General features: G+C 47.5%; 2 protein-coding genes across 2 annotated transcripts in view; one reads left to right on the plus strand and one right to left on the minus strand.

Annotated features, from left to right (window-relative positions):
• Positions 1–10676: 10676 nt before the first annotated feature.
• Tmem200c (transmembrane protein 200C) lies at positions 10677–19621 on the minus strand. Its single transcript, XM_063231953.1, has 2 exons — positions 19482–19621; positions 10677–16974 (listed from the first exon to the last, which is right to left on the minus strand). Exon 2 carries the CDS (start codon positions 16873–16875, stop codon positions 15127–15129), a length of 1749 nt encoding a protein of 582 aa, XP_063088023.1. The 5' UTR covers positions 16876–16974; positions 19482–19621; the 3' UTR covers positions 10677–15126.
• LOC134471858 (collagen alpha-1(I) chain-like) overlaps positions 16874–20326 on the plus strand; it is a 69647-nt gene continuing 66194 nt past the window's right edge. Inside the window, exons 1-2 of the mRNA XM_063232033.1 lie at positions 16874–17064; positions 19141–19941. Coding sequence (XP_063088103.1) covers positions 16874–17064; positions 19141–19941 — 992 coding nt within the window. The remainder of the gene's footprint in view (positions 17065–19140; positions 19942–20326) is intronic.

Here is a 20326-nt window from a genome sequence, read left to right on the forward strand (position 1 = left end):
CTGTTTAGGAAGATTAGCATGGCCCAGGACCCACTGAGTGACCATGGCTTGTAACTTGGGGGGGAGTTTTGTATTACTAGAGGTTTTGTTATAGAAGCGAGTGTTTGTGGGGTGTGACATTTTGGGATGGTCTGCACTGCATCTCCCAGCATCACCAGGAGGCAGTGTGTGGAGGCAGAAGCGCCCATCTACGCAGCAAGGTAGCAAGGGTGCCCTGTGCCTCCCCATGCTCACCAAGGGACTTTTGGTTGTCAGCACAAAGGCTGAGTCCAGAAGACAAGCAAAAAACAAAACAGATCCAAAGTTAAGGGGAGAGGGAAATGGAAAACTCCTGTTATATCTAACAGCAAACAAAGGAGCACATCAGGCTTAGCACTGCAGGGGCCAGGGAACTCCACTGACGAGATCTTGGGGACCTTGTTCCATAGCACCACATAACCCATGCCACATAACCCCATGCCACATAACCCCACACCACATAGCCCCACGCCACATAGCCCCATGCCACATAAGCTCACACCAGGAGTTCTTCAGGTTGGGTATTCTAAATCCACTCATTTCTATACTTTACAACTGAAACACTACAAGGTAATGAAGCTCGTGAGTATAACTATGTATGTTTTGCAGTAATACAAGTATGGTACAAAGAAAGAAAGATTCTCTGAAATAACTTGCATCTAACAATGTGTAAGCTCCTCCTGAAAATGCATCACACCCCCCTTATTATGGAATTATTATCCAACCAACTCCTCCTTTCTTACATGTTAACTAAGAGCTTGTAAATTTTAAGAAATACTAAAAGGAATTTTTCATTATGCTTCAAAGTGTTACTGACTTATTTTATGTGTTGTGATTGCTCCTGTAAAAGAGCTATGTCCTACTACTCTCCTCCAAACTGCTCTGGAGAAGCTTGGGTTCTTGTTTGTAGTAACTGCTGGAAGACAGAAAACTACGTGTCGTGTGTCCTAAGATAACAAGTGTCTGGGGCTAAACCGCAGAAGCCCTCACATCTAGTCTGCCTGTGGCTGCTCTCCAGACAGCCCATTTTCCTGTGTCTGTTAGCAAACATATTCAGAAACAACTTGCTGTCACTTGACAGGGTCAGCAATACGCCATCACAGCTACAAAACGCCCTGAGGACCCATGGACTAGTCAGGAACAATTTGGGTCTGGCTTACAGATGGCTCCGAAGGGTGCACTGGTACCCCTCACATGTGAATAGATTTTGAGAGTGCACCTGACTGACTTTTCCTTGGAAGGAGAAACATTGTGCCTCTCCAATTATCCAGAACATAAGCAACAAAGACATTGGAGGAACTCACATGGAGAACTGATGACAAGAAAGGTCAGGAGGTATGAGGACAGCCCTATTTAGAAGAGCACAGAATATGAATATTTGCGTTTCATATCAACGCTCACTAAATACGGCTCAGTCTAGGAAAGGAGGGTTTTAACAATGGGAAGCCGGTAAGATGACCAGTTCTGTAAATCCACTTTCCCTGGCTGTACCTGTTCCCCAGCTGCACCTTCTTTTCTCAGTGGGTTCATGAATAAAGTGATCACGGTGGAGAGACAGCAGTGTGATCCAATGTGGTGGCCGGCTGATCCCACACATCCAATGTGGGAGAAGTAGGGTTTCATTCTTACTGGGAGAAATACACTGCTGTTGGGTTCGCCTCTCTCATCTGCAGCCCAAACCATCTTTTAAACACCCCCTCACCACCATGGCACTCCATATAGTTTTGATTATGCTAACAGAAACACTTTTACAGCAAATCCAGTTTGCCAATGGGTTTTTGTGCACAAAATCAACCAATTTCACTCATTAAGACAGCTGGTTTGATAGAGCAATGAAATGGCCTTTTGAAGACTTAGGAACCCCGCTGGAAGACAACACTTTGCAAGCTCAGGTAATCCCCCCACAACATGGTGTATTCTCTGCGTCATCAACCAGGATGAAGTGGTGTTTTTCCCTGGCCATGACTCATGTATACGAGAGTCAAGAACAGAAGACTGGCTCCTCTCACAATTGTCCCTAATGACTCACTAGTGAAATCTTTCCTTCTGATGGCTGAATTTCCGGGTTCTGCGGATCTAGGATCTTAATTCACAAGAAGCGGTATGTCCCCCAGGGACAGCTGTGCTGTGGAATTGGGAGCGGAGACGGCATCTGGCTGCTTTGGCTCATGCTGCGTGAACCCATGGGCAAGGAATGGAGCTTCGGTGGGAGCTGGGGTTATTCATCATCACTGTGGGGCCATGGGGTGCTACACAGCTGGGGAGGTCATCCGGAGTGACCACGAATGCATCTGCCTCCTTCAGTGAGATGCTGCAGCCATCTCACACAGGCAGGACTTCTCCTGCATCCTGCCTTTCAAGAGTAAGGGTTGGGACTACCCAACAGAAAAAGCTCCACTACCAGCCCATGTGCTGGGTGATGGTGAAGGGAACACAAAGCAGGAAGCTTCTCTCTCCTTCCCCTTTCCACTCCAGCTCTTCTCATCTAATTTGCCGTGGGATAGTCATTCACTGTGTTATATGTCAATATTTAGGCTGCAGAGTAGACTGTGACTCAGCCACAAGACGGATGCCCATGACTCAAAGTAGAACACACTGACTATACGTAGCCTTTTTTGTGCAAGTGCTGGTGTGTTTTCAGGTGTGTAAGAGGCAGATGCTTGATGTTGCTACATTCTGATTTGGAAATTAAATATGGTCACACAGGTGTCACATGTTGAAGACAGATGGACTATGGTACTGTATTTTGTTTTTCAAAAGCATCTTGGCTTGGTTAAATGGAATCTGCCCTCTCAGAATCCATTGCTTGGATGATTCTGAGCTGGATTAGATGGAAAATGCCATCTACCATGCTGAAGGCAGCAGTGAAGCGGCAGTAGTTGCATTTGAGGGGTGCTTGTGTCAGGTGAGGGTTCAGTAGATGCTGAGACACTGATGGAATGGACTTGTCCTTGTCCTCTGCCTCTGTAGGTTCAGCCATTCTCTGTGACGGCTTGGATCAAGAGCAGCCCACCCCTACTACTAGACACTTGGCAAAGAACCGCAAAGACAGTACTGCCTAGAAACAGCTTCCTGCACCCACTCTGGAGGTCTCAGGTAGACTTTGTCATTTTGACATCTGCAGGTACTTGGCCTCTAGGACTCTGAATGGCTTCCTGGATCTTTGCTCCCACAGTTTCTCCTACAACCATTCAAGGTTCCACAGCTGCATGAATCCCAGACCTCATGGTGCTTCTGCTTTCAGAGTGAGCTTGAGTGATTCAAAAGCCTGTGTTAAACCAGGTGAAGAAGTTTCCACATGGTGCCTGACGGAGCAATGCATACGTACCCCAGGACACCTGGATAATTACTGATGATTATAATGTCCATATTGGTGAGTAACAGTAACAAGTGACATTTATTGAGTACCTACTATATTCCACACACAGGACTCCATGAGGTGTATGCCATTTAGTCCTTAAAAAATTTTCTCAGGTAGGTACATTGCTCAGCATACTTTGCAGCTAAGGAGAACTTGAAGGTAGCTCAAAATTAAAGAGCTATATATTTTTTTAATAACTATGCACTCTATAAAGAATGCCATATATTGTAAGTGTTTGTTGACATATCCCTGTTCTCCACTGGAATATGCTGTTTATTTCAAAGTCAAGAAGTACATCTTTTGGATGCCTTCATTCTTAAGCCCAAGACCTGAAAATTATGTTTATGATAAATGTTTGCTTAAAAAGCAGATAAATAGAATTAACAGCAGCCAGAGCAGGGCTGGCATAAGTACTTTGTGTTAAAAGAAAATGTCAGTGAGCCTTGTGACAGACTGGCTCACATTTGCAGAACGTAAGCCTAGCTCCGTAAAATAATTGAGAAAGAATGCAGAATGTATTTAGGCTACTGATGAAAACTGGTAACAGAAGTTTTATCACCATCTACTTCACATTTGGGCAGGGGCAGAGGGTAGCACAGGCAGGTGTTTTATAGGTGAAAAACCTTATATGTTGAAACAAGGCTTTTAATTTTATTGTTAAAGAGTGTGTGCACCTAACCAGCAGTAGGGGGAGTGAGATGCCGGGAAATCAATCTAAAACTTCCGAGCAAACACTAACCATTAAAAATGTGGGCCTCTGAGTCACCCAGAGATAAAAACATGGAAAAGTGATTTTGCAACACAGCTTGAAAGTAAAATATTAATATATTTTAAATACTTCTTGATTTAAAAGGGTTCTGACTACTCAGAGGGTCCTGATACATTAACAAACAGTTTGATATAGGTGCTTGGCCAAGGTAAAACAGAATTGATTGTTTTTAACCTAAATTATCTGATTCGTTCTTCAAGCATGGCAAAATCCTCACTATCTTTATGCCAATGTGATCCAGTTTTGAAGTGGAGCAAAAACTATCATTTAAATGAGCTTGGCTATACACAATGAAGGGTGACATGATGAAATCTCTGGTGTTATCCTTAGGTTTTGCTTGGATGGAGCATATTCAGTTTTGAAAATCAAAGAGAGATTCACAGAGCTTTTCAATGAAGACTAAGCCAGAGAAAATCAAGGTCACTTACAGGGTGTGATATCATCATAAAGGGCACACTTGTGGTGTTGAGGTTTGAGAGACTTCCTTGAACACTCTTCACAGCAAATCCTCCCTTAAGAATACCCATGCAGTTGGGCATGGTAGTGCACATCTGTAATCCCAGAACTCAGGAAGCTGAGGCAGAAGGATCATTGAAAGTTTGAGACCAGCCTGGGGTTCAAAGTGAGCCCAAGGCCAGTCTGAACTGCATAGCGAGACCCTGTCTCAAAAAGAAAGAAAGAGGAGGAGGAGGAGGAAGAGGAGGAGGAGGAGAATGAGGAGGAGGAGGAGGAGGGGAAAGAAAGAAAAAGAAGAAAGAAAGAAAGAAGAAGAAAGAGACGTTCAGCTGATATCAGAACAAATAACTCTTTCAAAATGATTTTGATCATTTTAGAATATTCTAATTAGAGTAAAAAAATTTTTGTACCTTCAAACTGAGCAACTTAGTTGCATAATGAATTATTCCTATTTCAATAGAATTACACAGATTTGGTTTGAAATCAATCCCTGTGCCTGTGAAATTAGTATTTGTTTTGTTTAATTCCTTTTTAGGGTTTTTTTCCTAGTCTCACCAAGCTCTGGAGCTCTAAAAGCCACACTTCAGGTTAAGTTCAGTGGAGCAGGAGTGAGAAGCCATTTGACATGAAATGCAAAGTGGAATGTAAAAGCTGACCTACGACGGGTCGTGCAGTCTTGGGCACCTGCTTTGGTAGTGTGAATACAGTCAAGCTCATTTCTAAGTCTGGGATGTGACAGGATTCTGTGACACGGAAGGTACATTTTGCGATTCACCACTCATGCCGTAGAATTGTGGCTGGCAGAGCCTGGCTGTCCTGTTATTTGCTTGAAGCAAGAGCTTTCTCATCATGATGTGATTTGTTCTCACAATGATTCACTCACAGACATCAAAATGAAGGCACAGGTTGCAAAGACGACTTTCTCTATTTCAATGCCCATTCATGGATGTAGAAACAGGCATACACAGCAGTCACAGCTCTGCAGATTTTTTACATTCCTAACTTTGGCAACTCAGAATCCCAGGTATTTTTTCACCATGCTGTGCATCACGGATCTTAATACTCATTTCAACTGCCTAATTCCCAAAACCTACCATCCCAGGTTTGGACTGGAAATCAATCTCAGGCGTGAAAAAAATTTCCACATTATGGTAAAAAATATTCTGGATCTCAGTAGACACTGGTTCATCATGGTTTGTCCCTCCATCTGCCTTTAACTGTAAGGAGCACTTATGAATCAAAAGACCCCTGGCTGGACTTTCCACTCTGTGCCCTATTGCTGCCTTCTGTCCATTAGTCAAGGGAGCTGGAGGGTGAGGGTACAAAGGGGAAGCCACGGGAGGCACAGACCCCTGTAGCCATTGTCCCTTTTCCTAACCTGAGTCAGTAAACTCCAGGAAGCATGTGCAACACTGTGATACCTGTAGGGGGCGTCACTTTTGGTGGACAAGAAAAGTTAGCAATCACCTCTCAGCTCCTGGGCTTAGAATTCAAAACAGCCTTTTCCGAGTGCAATTTACAATTCCCTTCCACATGCCAGTGGGAGCGTGCCTAATTAACCATGCACCCTAGCCATTGTGTAACCCAGTTAATGAAATCACATTTACACAATCGCTAGACAATTTTCTAAGTTATGTTGCATTGGAAGTTACTGTACATCAGCTTGGATTATTTTTACTCTTGGCCTTAATCATACCTAAAATAATTTTTTTTTCTTTTCATATCACTTCATTTATTTTTTTTAAGCAATGACTTGGTATTTTCGTTGACAATGATTCATACAGGCTTTGATTCATTCAGGCTAAATAGATGCTCGTTCGGTATCTTTGGAAGTGATATACTTAATTGTCATTGACTTAATCAAAGCCGGTATTCTTTTTCAGGTGGTTGGAACGTTGTTACATTGTCTCTTCATTCACGTAATAATAATAAAAGGTCTTGGAAAGCACGCACCACCATATCCCTGAATGAGACAGAATATACTGGGTAAACAAAGGAAAATTCTCAGGGCCGGGCATCCATGGAGCTTGAGGAGTGCGGAGGTCGTAAACACGCACTTTAATTGTGGTTTAGCTTTCACCGGCGTGTGTTTTGAGAAGATATCAGTCAATTTATTCTCTATGTGAGAGGGTATTTATAAATTGGGGAACAAACAGTAATCCTATATTACTAGCAATATATTCCAATCACTTTTTGTCCTTTTAGAAGTGTATTATTAATAGCACATTTTAAATGTATTAATTTTCTTCCAACAAATTCATCCATCAAGAATTGTGCCCAGGCATGAACCTGAAATGAAATTAGTAATACAAAAGGAGGGAACTGTACACTAAAATAAGCAAGCACTCAAGTCATATTTAGGCTGCAAACACATTGAGCTGTGTGGTTACATAAGCGGAAAGATTAGCATTTAGGTCACTAAATTAGTCTTTGAATTTCTTTGCTCTTTATTAAGGATTCTATTTGCTTCCTGGAATGATTAACCAGGCCGTATTAACTACCGCTCTTTATCTACCAGCATTCCAAATTTTAAACTCTTATCAATAACTGTATCCCCATGACAGATGTGTTAGTGGCTCTGACAATGAAATGTCACCTGATAATATCTATTGAATTTTATCTGCGATGGTAAGTGCTTCTGTAAAATCCTCACCCTCATGGATTAGAAAAGCACATTTTATATTCCTGCTTTGACAGTTTATGCACTAAAAAGATTTTGAAGCATTAAGAGATTACAGGGGGGATTCAAACAATTTTTCTTACAATACCATTTTTTTTTTACTTTAGAATTTTTTATTAAAAAGTAAAAACCAAAAACCAAAAACATTGTCTCTCTCTTTTTGTTTGTAGCCCTGAGGGTACAAGAAGTGCTAAGCTGAATCCATATTGCACCGTGCTGGCCAGGTCTGTTCTTGGTGACTGTCCCGAAATGACTGACTCTCAAAAATCAAAAGGCCCATTGGTCATTTGAAAGAGGCTGTCTGGTTCTTAAATAAGTTTTCCTTTTGCTGTGGACATGTATGTGAGGAAGAATAGGAACAGGATGCTTGTTATTAGCAAAGATAAACTATTTTGTTCTGACATGAAGGGCGCTTCCCATTGATGTGGGAATCCATAGAAGTACACCCAGTTCCCCATCTGGATCTTGCAAAATCACCCGGAGCCTCACCAGGCGGCCCCCAGATTTCTGCTTCCTTCAGCTTCCACTGTGTGTGGACAAGCAGTTCTTCCCACCACACGGGGAATCGTACAAACAGCGTTGCCAGGTGACGGATTTTCTCTGTTTTCTCTACTCATGTCTGCATCAGAGAAATGACTCCCAGAATTTGAAATCTGAAATGGAATGGTAATTGCTAAGCACTAGTTAATTCAAGAAAAACCATAAAAGCAGTTGAGGTCCAATAAGAACACAATTTGGGGGTACTATGTACTGATGTGTCTCAGCTGGAAAATCCTACTAGGAGTCAGTGAAAAAAATGGGGGGTGGTGTGTGTATTTAGGGTATTTTGATGTCTAGTAATTTTCCTTTATTCCCCATATGTTTCTAAAACAGTTTATAAAGAAGATGCCTGTTTACATCTATGTAGATAGACAGATGTGGAGTTTTGGTATTTCAGAACAAACTCCGCACTCTGCTCCTGCACGGATACAAGACAGATGGCAGATCTAGGGTGCCTCATGAAACCCCAGCAAAGGCGTCAAAGGCAGTGGACTCCAGAGATAGCTGCACAGCCCATGTCTCCGGGCAGACCACTCAGGACAGCCGAGCTAGGGAATCGGCTGAGGGGCCATTCCTGGATTGATGGAGTATTATTCAGCTACCAAGAAAAATGAAGTCGTGTCATTTGCAGGCGAATGGACAGAGAAGGGGACCATAATCTAGACTCAGAAAGACAAGCATGGCTTGTTTTTTTCTTTCTTTGTGCAATCTGGGGCTGGGGGAGTTATAAAATTGAGAGGGAACTATCGAGGAGGGGACTGGGAAGCAAGCAGAAGGAGAAGAGGAACACCAGAGGGAAAAGGGAGGGTAGACACCGTCAAAGTATGTGTTAGACGTATGGGATTCCATAAAGAAAACCATTATTTGCACACTGAGCATATGTGAATAATTTTAATGTGAACTGTTTTTAAAGAAGAAAGCCTGGCTGTCAGAGTTTCGCTTCCACAGTTGCTTGCGCTGCCTCCTCCTGACCACACACGCCCCTCTGCAGGCTTCTGTGCCTGCCTGACATTCCTTCACAGTGGAAGGTCCACGCCACTTTCTCACAGCACTTACACTGTGCTTTTGATATCGCTCACACGCTTCTCCCCAAAGCAGCGCTGCTGCGAGTTCCTGAGGTCAGAAACGTGATGTCCCCAGCTCTCCCGCCTGTGGCCCCCGAGCAGGGCCTGCCTGACTCCGGATGCCCAGCTCACAAGACGCCTCGCAGGGCTCTGGAACAATTTGTGTGACGTAGCAAAAGGACAGAGGCGGGGCCCGAGCTGCTTACCGGTACCGTAGCTTCCCTCCGGCCCCAGCGCCATGTCATGGATGGGCCAGGCCTTGTGCATGTGAAGCAATGACATGAGCCACTACTGATGAGGCGCCAACTAACTTAGGACACAAGTAAACAATCACCTTGGAGTGGCCGAGGTGCTCAGGTTAAAAGCTATTGCTCGTAAGTTTGTCAATCGTTTCAACATTGCACATTACACCATGTTCAGTATTTATTAGTGTCAAGTAGGTTCTTTGTTGATGATACAGCGCTCTGTGAAAATTACCGTGCTATATAAATGGCTGCCTGGTGAGGTTGTGAGTTCAATTTCTGATACCAAAAAAAATTTAACATGCTGTGCATGTGTATCAACTCCCCACAACCCACGTGATCATTACATAGGGCAAGCAAGTACTAATAACAATTTTTAAAACTGTATTTTCCAGTTTAAATACAAATGGTTTAAAAAGAAAAATAAGTGAATTAATGTCTGGCTATGCATTTGCTGGAAGAACATTTTTCTATGGAATAAGAGCTGTTACATTTTTTATTTCACGTCTCTTGCCTACATACAAAATGGTCGATAAACAAGAGTAACCAAGTGCTCTTTTGTTAGACGGAAGCATTCCTGGAGACGCTAGCTAGCCTGACTCTGCGGTTCTTCTCTTTCCCCAGGATTTTCAGGTGCAGGCTGTCCCCTGGTTTCTTCCTGGGTTGGTGACAGCCAGCTACCTGTCCTCACAGGGGTCGGTCACAGTGCGGGATCACAAGCCCAGGTTAGTGGAGGTGGGTGCATGCTCTGTGATACTTCTGGCTCATTTGCAGAGGCCTGTGGACTCTTTTGACCACAAAATGTTACCGCAGTGATGCATCAGCAAGGGTCCTGGTTGTCATGCAGGGCCACATCTTAGTTGGCATCACAGAAGGGGAAGGATGAGACCCGCCCTCTAAGGTGGAACAGCAATATAGTTTCTGACGGTAAAATCCCTAAAGGATTCTGGCTGTGGGACGAAGGAGGACTGATCACCCTTACCAGGGCTCAACCTAGCTGGCCTTGACTCTAGCCCAGGGCTTTCCTGACTCACTGGTGGATGGATGCCACAGAAAGCCAGTAGAGCAGTCTTTGGAGAGGGGTGGGTTGACATCTGACTAAAGCGGGACTCTCCACCTTGCGGTGGCTTAAAAGGAAAAAAGTTCCATCTCCACTAAAAGAAACTCATTCCTTTTTGAAGCAAAAAGCCCTCAAAGATGATTTCCCTGGAAAGGAAAAAAAGGCATTAGAATCATTTTCAGAGATAGTCATTCAAAAATTTAATCCAGGCATTCAAATGTAGCGGTGCCTCGGTTCACAAACTTGATTCTTTCTGTGGCTTTGGTTGCAAAGGAAATCGAATAAGAACTGAATCAAATTTGATGGTTAGGTTCGATGTTGCTCTTACTGGATTATTTGATCATGTTCTCAACCAGTTTGGTTTGTGGCCAGCATCCGGGAGAAAACTGACTCTGTGAACCAAGGTATCACTGGGTTCACCCAATGATTTACCCCTCCAAAATGAATTAAAATGAAAAAATTAGTCTGTGACTTTCAGAAACAGCATCCATAGATAACATTCCCATTCTTTATTTGTTATTAATAGAAATCCACCTCATCACCCTTAACACAAGGAGATAGTATTTATAAATCACAAGACTAAAATGTATTTTTATATCTTAGCTCAGATACTATCCTTTTCAAAAATGCAAATCATATCTTTAATTTGTATTCATCTTATGGCACAAGAAATTTCTTTTTTAAGTTCTCTAGCTCCCCCCCCAAAAAAAGAAGTAAAATAAAGTTTCAAAATTATGTCTTGAAGAGAATCTCAAAACGACTCACAGGAAGAATGGAAAACACTTTTGCCCAAAGAACTTAAGTATCTCAGTAGATCACCTGTCTTTGCTTCAGGATATTCTGATGAGGTCTGGGATCTTGGAGCACGCAGGCCCTCCTGGCAAGACCAGCTTCAGTCTGTGGACATGGGGTCAGCGTGGCCAGCCCAGCGAGTCCCTCTTACCCCACTGTGGGTGCACATATCATCCCACAGGTCAGACACCTCTAGTCCTAGACACTCCTTTGGGCTCTGCTGGGGACACTGCAGCAGCACCAGACCTTGGCCGTCATGGTCTTTCCCTACCCTGAACTGAGTTACTAAGACTTCTCAGTACAGTAGATTTATGGATGCCCTACTAATTGAGTTAAAAATTTAACCTACTATTTACCTCAGTCATAGTGCTTAACATTTACTGAATGTTTTGTCTGCCAGAAATTGTTTTCCAATCCTTTATGTACATTAGCTTTCCAATCCATTATGTACATTTGGACCTCATGTGACTAATTAATCCTACGAGTCCAGTGCTATTTATTATTTCCATCTCATAGACGTAGATCCCAGGTCTAGCACTGTGTAATTCCTCAGAGTCACACTCCGGGGATTGCCTTATGGATTCTATTTTTAAACCTAAATTTCTTCTATTGATAAAAAGGAAGCCCATACTAAAATATTCTTTTTAGCAGTTGATTTTACTTGAAACAAAACTAACAAAACTTTGATAACACTGTATGAGCCACACCTGTGATAAACACTTACACAGACATTAATTTCTTTACTCTTCGTTGCAATCCTGTGCCATAGAAATCATCTTTAATCTTGTTGCATGGAAGGAAAACTGAGACACAGAGAAACTAAGTAGGTGGTCCATGACCAATCAGCTAGTACATGACACTCAGGGGTAAAAAGTCTCTTGCTGGCCCGGGGGTTTAGCTCACTGGCATAAGCACCTACCTGGCAAGTGCTAGGTCATGAGTTTGATCCCCAGTACAAAAAAAAAAAAAAAATCTCTTGCCAATTACTGCAATTATGTCAACAGAATAATCCTACCACTGCTGTTTGCCTCTGAACAGGTTGCTCTGTCTTCCTAAATCTTAGTACTCTCATTTATAAGTACAAGTAGGGTCCCATGCCTTCGAAGATTCCTATTGATTGTGCACAAAAAATTCATTTAGAGAAAAGAAAACTTGCTTATGCAGCCCAAAGGCTGCAACACAAACTTCAGCTTTTAACCTGATTGCAAGTTCTAATATTTGTCTGCATAGCACTAAGGATGGTTCTGGCAGGGGACCTAGCGGGACAATTCGGAGACAGTATTGTAAAGGTCTCTGGAAACACAAACATTATCTATCTCCACATCTGCTAGCAGGACCACATAATCTCGAAAACCGTGAAAACCCTTTTTTTTGTCATTTACCAGTGGGATCATCCTAAGGAAATAGTCCATCTCTCTGACTTTGCTATCTTTCTCATAGAATAGGAGTAATAATGATCCTACCTCAGCAGAACTGCATGTAAACCTGGAGGAATAGTACATGGCCTAAGTTAAAGTGAGTAAAACTTAACATTACTATCGAGTAAGCTTTCTGCTCCTATGAAAGTTAGGACAGTCAGTTCCTATAATCAGAACTGCAGAAGTTTCGCCTGAAGTAGTATATGGAAATCCCAGACTCCTACCAAGATGTGGAAAACTGAGCTTTAACTTTTTATTTAATCTTGGGTCAAAAAAAAAAAAAAAAGAGAGAGAGAGAGAGAAAGAAAATCTGGTTAAATTGCTCATTGACTAATATAGTTATAACTTGATGGTAAACAAAGTTTGCTGGAGTTATTTCATTTCAGGGGGCCTTGTGGATGAGAGCAGCAAAAGCCAGAAGGATTTACATATTTAATCCGATCAATATTATCAGGCAATCAGAATCATGCAGTATAGACAGAGGTTTAGACTGAATTTTTTTGAAGTTTGTAGGGTAAGTATTATTCTGATCACCTCTCTTCAGTTAAGAGGTGGCCTGATTATTTGCCAAATGTCATTTGAGTTCATCGTCTGAGGGCTAGAAGCAGTTTTCCTGTTATATGACATATTCTCTCAAATTACCCATTATGCAGGGTAATGGAGGAGAAAACATAGGGAAATTTACTTTTGTTGTTCTTGCTGTTGCTTGGAAGTGTGAAAATATACTCTACTGCTGAAATGCAATACTACCGGAAGGTCCTTTTCTGTCATTCTTAGTAGTGTAAACCCACTTTTGCTCCATAGAAGAGCTCAACAAATTAGTCAAGAGCTTTAAAGTGAGTTTTTAGCCCAACACATATCCAATCTGAGAGAAAAAAATGAAACCTTTAAAAAATTTCTTATGGAATGGTACCCTAGTGGGAATTGATGAGGTATACTCACTCCTTGCTGTTATGTGCAAATATGATTGATTGTCTATCGGCTGAAACCAGTACCCTGAACTTCAGTAAAGCATTTAGAGTTGAAGGCCATCACAGAGATCACATCACGAAGCAGAGGCCCAGATTAAGTGATTCACTAAGGTTATTCCAATAATGAGTGGATAGTCCAGATTTCAGCCAAGGTGAGGCCAGGGAAGGCCAGTTCTTCCACAGCATGCATGGTGGGGTAGTAATCATGGCTGCAACCAATCATGGTCTCATGGCTGCAGCCACTGAGACTCTGTGTTGGTGACACTCGTAGGCCTTCGCCCAGAGCTGGGATCCACCCTTAGTCCTGGATCTGTACTCTGCAGGACCAGCTGCTCCACTGGGACTGCATTTTTCACTGGTTTCCCTTCACAGTCCACCAGGACAGTCAGGCTCCCTGAGCTTGCATCCAAATGGCCAAAGGAAGGCGACACCATTGCCAAGATTCCCAGGTCACAGGAAAGGAGAGACACCAGGATTTAAATTAATTCTTCATCAACTCTTCTTACAAATCAAAAGACTGTCAAAAGCATCAAATACAAAGTCTGCTAACGTACTGAAACATTACCTTTTTGCCTATAGTTAAGATCATAAATTTAGATAGCATCAAAATCAGATAGCAAAATCCAAGAGGCTAAGAAAAAGAATAGTAGGCCTTTAGCTCTGTATGTTAATATTCTGAGGTTAACTAGAAATATTATGGAAATGTGCTAGGTAACCTATTAAAGAAATGTGCTATGTAAAAATTCATTCTACTTGAAAAAGAAACCCCCAAATGTGTTGTACTACTTTTCTGTTTTTAAGTTAAAAACATATTGGTAATCAATGTAATCATATTTTGGGAGAAGATAACAGAAGACATAGTAGCAATGTCACAGCAACATATTTGAGATTTAACAGATATTTTAGATTTACCAGATATTTAAACTACCAGATTTACAGATAAATGTTAAAAGTGTTAGTTCTCAGGCAAAAAAAAAAAAAGCAAAGTTATGTTGAATTGTTTGGAAACTTCTTTTATTCAAAGAATTTTAAATATTAATGCTATTTTTCAATACACAGGTGTGAGAATACTCAATAAAGCATGAATTGGTTCATGTTGTGAGCTCGGGAATGTGGCAACCCAGCTAGCTGTTACTGCCTTCCAGTCTGGAAACCAGACCCTAGTAGTAAGTAAAATGCAAATACCCTTTTGAAAAATAAAGACAGTGCATGAGCAGAGTGTGGGAGGACAAGGGGCACACTCTTGCCTCAATTTGGCTTGGACTTCATATAGAAAGATCAACTCAGAGAGAGCTGGGCTTCTGTGCTCCGCAAAGGGAGGAAAAATACAAGCTTCTCATTTGCAAGCAGCTATAGAGGAGACCTGTGGTGGAACATAGGGGTTAGGAAATTTAGGTATTCCCAAAAAAGATTCGAGTAAAGTGCACAGTTACTGTCAAAAATATATTATTTTGATTCTAAGAAAATTAAGAGATTTCCTTTTTATCTGAGGAACTAGATTGCTGACCTTGTGAATACATTTGGTTTTCAAGGACCATACAATCACCATCGGACATAAAAAGACTAGATTGCTTTGTTTAAAAAAAAAATTGCTTGGAGTAATCTACAGGAATCTTGTGAACACAACTCAAGGATAACATTCGGCAGCTCTTTGGATATGGAATGATGTCCTCGGATCAGTCCGCAAAGGCGTCGAGGGGCTGCTAATGCACTGATGGAAGTGGGCGATTCTGGCCTTCTTCTGCTGTCCTCTCCCTAGTCGCCAGTACTCTCCTCCTCCTCTTCTTCTTCTTCTGCCCCTATGGCACGAGACCTGGAAATCATGAAGAGTTTCTCCTTATTTGTAAACTGCCTCTGCACAGGCTGGGGTGTTTGGGTCTCCAGTGGCTCTTTACTGGGACCCTCCGAGTGGCTTTGCTCACTCTCCATATCAGAGGCTGTCGTACAGTCCTGCTTGTGACTGGCCACTGAGTCCACCACTGACTCCAGCGAGGTGCCGGCATCCTGCAGCGGGGTGTAGCCCTTATCGCTGCTGCTGGACGGGTCATCGGACTGTGAGCTCTGTGAGTCCCGCCTGCTGGCACAGGGCGATTCTTCCAGGCGCAGGGGAGTCAAGGGGGAGGCGGCCGAGTTGGAATGGGTGGAGCCCGGGTCCGCGACTCTCAGGGAGGGCGGCGGCTCCGGCGACGGCGGTGCGCGGAAGTCCGGGAGCCCGCTGATGCTGCGGCGCCTCAGGGACGCGAACCTGACGGTCCTGGGCAGGCGGCCGCCCTGGCCTCCCGCGATGTGCGCCGCCTCCTTGCCCTCGACTTCCTCGGGCGCGCCGTGCCCCCAGGGCGCGCCGCCCTCGGCGCCGCGGAGGTCGGTGAGACTCAGGTCGAGCGCGCCGCCCCGCGGGAGCTCCGAGGAGCCACGCTCCCCGGGCGACCTCCGCCAGCTGCAGCTTGCGCCCTCCGCGTCCCCGTCCCGCTCGCGGTCCCCAGGCAAGGGCAGCAGCGCGAAGGCGCTCAGCGAGGAGCCCACGAGGGAGCTGGCGGTGCTCGGGCGCTCCCAGCTCCCGGGAGGGCTGCAGGGCGCCGGGCTGCTGCAGCCGCTGGCGGCCGTGGGAGCCGCGGTCCGGCGCTGGCCGGCCACCCCGGCGCGCTCGCGCCAGATGCTGTACACTGCCTCAGCCAGGCTCGGGGGCTCGGGCGGGCGGCGCGGAGAGGAGGCCAGGTCTGGCGGGGACGCCGCGCGGGGGCGCCACGCGCCACGAGCCAGCAGCGCCGCCGCTCCGAAGGCGTCGCCCGCGCCGCCCGGCGTCCGCTCCAGGCCGCGCGGCTGCAAGCGGCCCAGGAAGCCGTTGAGCGGCGCGGGGCCCGGGGGCGCGGGCGCGGCGGCGGCGGCGGCTGCGGCGGCCGGATCCTTGGCGCGGAGGCTGTGCACGTCGATGACGGTGGAGTAGAGGTCCCGAAGGTTGATGATCTTGGTCTTCTTGTCGCGGTTCTCGTGCAGCACGGCGTTGGCGCAGATGAAGAGGAAGATGCCAATGCCCATGATGAGCGGCCCGAAGACCTTGAGCTTGTCTGAGTGCAGGTAGCCCGAGAAGATGCGGAAGAAGAAGCCTACGGGTGCAGGCGTGGACCGGCCGGGCGCACGTGTGCTTCGGGGCGCTCCCATGGCACTGGAGGGGGCGCCCACCGAGGGTGCCTGGCCGCTGCCATTGGCTGGGGCGCTGTGCCCAGTGCCCGCTGGGGGCGGCTGCCTGCCCCCCTCCCGGGCGGCCCCGCTGGCTTTGGGCCAGTAGCCCACCACGGCCAGGGCAATGCCCACTAGCAGCACCAGGATTCCGCACAGGGCGATGAGGCCCGAAATGGAGCACAGTTTCAGCTTGCCTTTCACCACTACCACGTCGTTCTTGCGCCTCTTCTTAGCTTTCCGCTTCCGCTTGGGCACCTGGCCCGGGGTGCGCAAGGGATCCTGCTTCCGGGCGGAAATCCTCAGCAGGCCGCCGGTGGCGATCATGGCCAGTTCGTGGAGTGTGGGGCTGGCCCCGGGGGCCCGGCGGACGCTCGTGCAGGGGGGCCGCCAGCTGCCCGCTAGCTGCTCCTCCACCTCCTCCTGCTGCAGAGCAGAGGGAGACAGTCAGAGGGTGGAGGCTCGGCTGCAGAGACATCCCACGCGCACCATGGCCTGGCTCCTAGAGCCCATGGGGTGCCCCACCCAGCGCCCTTACCCGAGTGCCCAGTCTGGGAGCAGGGATGCATGGAGAGTAAGGGAGGGGGCACGAGGGCAGTAACCTAATGATAGTGGGGATGAAATAATTTAGGGACGCCTCTAACCCTCCATCCCAAGACTCCAACCGGCTCTTCCAAAACCTTCTGGCTTCCTGCGCGGACTCAAAGTAGTAGAGGAGGGCTTTCCTGACATTTCTGGCTAGAATCAGACTTCCTAAGCAGGAGTGTCCCTAGTAAGACAAGGAGTGTCCCCGGGGGCCCCAAATCACTAACGCAGTCACAAAAGTGTTTCTTGTCCAAAGGTAAAAGGAATTCACCTCACTGGATGAAAGGCCTTACACACAGGGAGAAGGCTTAATTACTCCACATACTTAATAGAGTTCAAGGGTGGAGGAAACACAAATGTTTTAATACTCTTGTAACAAGTCCCTGCACCAAGCTGCCGGTCTGCTATTCTGGTTCCTTTGGCAAACAGCAAGTAGATCTCATCTCTACCCTGCAACATCTGGACAGCTTCTTGGGGTGGAATATTTAGTTTTAGGTAACAGTTATGTAACTGAGCTCTGCCTAATGGCCTTCTCTCCTCCCTCAGAGGAATCCCTTAAAGATATCTCAGGCTACATTTCACCAGGGATTTTGAGAGGTCCTTTGGAATCTCCAAAGAGAAAGATTTTTCTCTCAGATGAGAAAATTATGGGGGGAGGGGGAGGAGTCACAGCCCTCTGCTGTAATAGCTTCCTGACTCCCTTCCCCGGTAACATGCCCACAGGAATGCCAGGACTCAGAGCAGTAGAGGATGGTCCTTAGGGTGGCATTTCCCCAGGGACAGCTGCTGGCTCCATCCTTTCCATGAGGTCATGTTTGGGGAAGGAAGGTGGCACCAATCCATGGACTGTCTTTTGGAAGTTTATTTAGTTGTTTGCAATGCAGCCTGCAGAGGTCAATTCCCAGATGCCTGTTTGTGGTTATCTGACAGCCTCTTGAAATCGCAGTCCCGCTGGACCCTCAGAATACTTCCTTTCCCATAACAGAGATGCTAATATCAAGGGTGTTGCCCTGGTCTGAAAGATGCAGTCCTCCCTGGCAGGCCTTTGGTATTTTACCCTTTCTAAAATAATCCACGTTTTTGAATAAACTGCCCTTTGAAAATGTAGGGTTACTTGCTTTGCATTGGTGTTGGGGTGAACACCGCGGGCCCTGAGCCCTCCTCCCATTGTATTAGTACAGGCAGACTCTTCCTGTAGCAAAGCAAATGGTAATCCACTTCAGCTCCTTGGCTGATCAGTGTCTCTTTGGAACTCTTTGGAGTTGAATTGCAGTAAACAAAGACACTAGGTAGACTAGGGAGGGTATAGAGAGGATACAACTACGCACCTTTTTAAATTTTAAAAAGTGTAAGTACAAATCTTACCCCCCAAGTCCCCAATAAACGCGTTTATCATGTAGTTGCCAGACAGAGACTGCTGTGGCCAGCCCTAGACTCCAGCATCTCTAATAACCCGGAGGTCTGGGGTTCTCTCCAGAAAGCACTAAGGACATTTTAGAAGCAAAGCCAGACTCGGTCTGCAGGGTGCCTCCCCCTGAGCGAAGGGCTTCCTTCTTGGGTCTCAGCCAGGGGCCCCAGCATGCTGGCTGTCCTGGATCTGGAGAAAGGTGGCCAGTTAGCTTACCCTTCCGCTAGGGCTCGGAATGGATTCCAGCACTGGTTTACTAAAGATCTTTAAAATGAGTTAAATAGCTAGTAATTAGCTCCCTGGTTTATTATTCCTTCAGCTCTACTGAAGGCTCAACTGGCCAGCGCATTGCCACCTGACCGACAGGAAACGGTGACCAAGGTCTGTACCTCGGGAGACCCCTTCGGAGGCGGGGGGCCTTTTTCACCCCATCCAAGAAACTTAGCGACAGAGGGAGGCTGGCTCCTGCCCTGGCGATAGCTGCCTGTGCCGGGCTTCCCGCGGAGAAGGGGTGGAGGATGGGAAGCTTCGGGGCAATGTCTAAAAATACAACTGCTTCCAAGAGACAGTCAAGTTCTCCGGGCTCATGATGGATGAAGCCCCCGGCGTCGGAGGCTCTGCTCCCTCCCGCGGGCTGTGAGAGCCCGACGTCCTCGACCCCGGCCCAGCGGGGCAGCGCGCCCGGGCCTCGGCGGTGGCCGCGTCTGTGCTGGGGTCACCTGCGCGCGGCGGCGGTGGCGAGCGCGCCTGGCAGGGAGGGGAGGCGGCGGGAGTGCAGCGAGCCACCCGCGCTCATCCCTGGGCAGCGCCTCTCGGGGACCCCGGGAAGGCGCCTCCCCCGGGACGCCGGGGCCGGGAACACCGGGGCCGGGGTCGGGGCGCGGGGCGCCCGGGCCGGTGACAAGATGGCAGCGGCCTCACCGAACAATCGCTCACTTACCCGGGCAGGGCGCGGGCGCTCGGGTGACACAAAGGAAGCATGGAGAAACTTTTCAGCCCGAGCCGACGGCGGGGCGCGGGGACAGCGGCGCGGAGGCCCCGGGGCGCGCGCGGCTCAGCGGCCTAGCGGGGGCGCGCGTCCTCGCCGCGCTCGCGGCCCCCTCCGGCGCCGTGGCGGGAGCCATTTCCAAGAGTTTCCAAGAAGTGTCGGGTCCACGGCGGCGTCCTGCATCCTGCTGGAGCCCGGCCCCCTCCGGCGCTCCGCCTCCCGCGCGCCGTGTCCCCTCCCGCGGCGCCCCGGCCGCCGTGCGCCCGCGCGGTCCCCGGCCTCGAGCTTCTTTTGTGTGGCTGCGGCGCGCCGGGCTCCGCCGGGTGGAGTGGAGCTCGGGGCGGCCGGACTGGCGGCTGTTGCTAAGAGACCGGAGCCATGACACTGGGAGATTGCGGCAGGATGGCAGTCGGTACCCGGCCCGATCCGCGGCTCAGGGCTCCCCCGCCCCGTTCCGCCCCCGCCTCCTCTCAGGACCCCCTCCACTGTGGTCCCCGCTTCCCCACTTCCTTTCCAGCCGGCCGCCGCCCGTCCCTTCTAAAGCCAGGTGTCTGGGAGCAGGGGCGCGAGGACAGGCACGAGGCAGCGTCCTGAGGCGCGGGGCAATGGACCTTCCCGCCCCCCGGGTCACCCCGGGGCCGCCCCTGCCATCACTGGGAGCTGGCTGCTTTCCCCTAACTACCTGTCTGAGCAGCAGCCAAGAGACGTCCCCAGGCCAGATCCGCCTCTCCTGGGCTTACCCCCATCTGCACCCCAGGCGCGCTCTCCTGGGAGTCAGGCACTGCCCGGCCCCTGTC

This window comes from Cavia porcellus, unplaced genomic scaffold, assembly GCF_034190915.1.
Source record: "Cavia porcellus strain 051 isolate PalLab524CR breed Dunkin Hartley unplaced genomic scaffold, mCavPor4.1 scaffold_20, whole genome shotgun sequence".
NCBI lineage: Eukaryota > Metazoa > Chordata > Mammalia > Rodentia > Caviidae > Cavia > Cavia porcellus.

Excerpts from the sequence above, each read along its gene's own strand:
- Tmem200c (XM_063231953.1), bottom strand. The coding sequence starts at position 16,875 with ATGATCGCCACCGGCGGCCTGCTGAGGATTTCCGCCCGGAAGCAGGAT.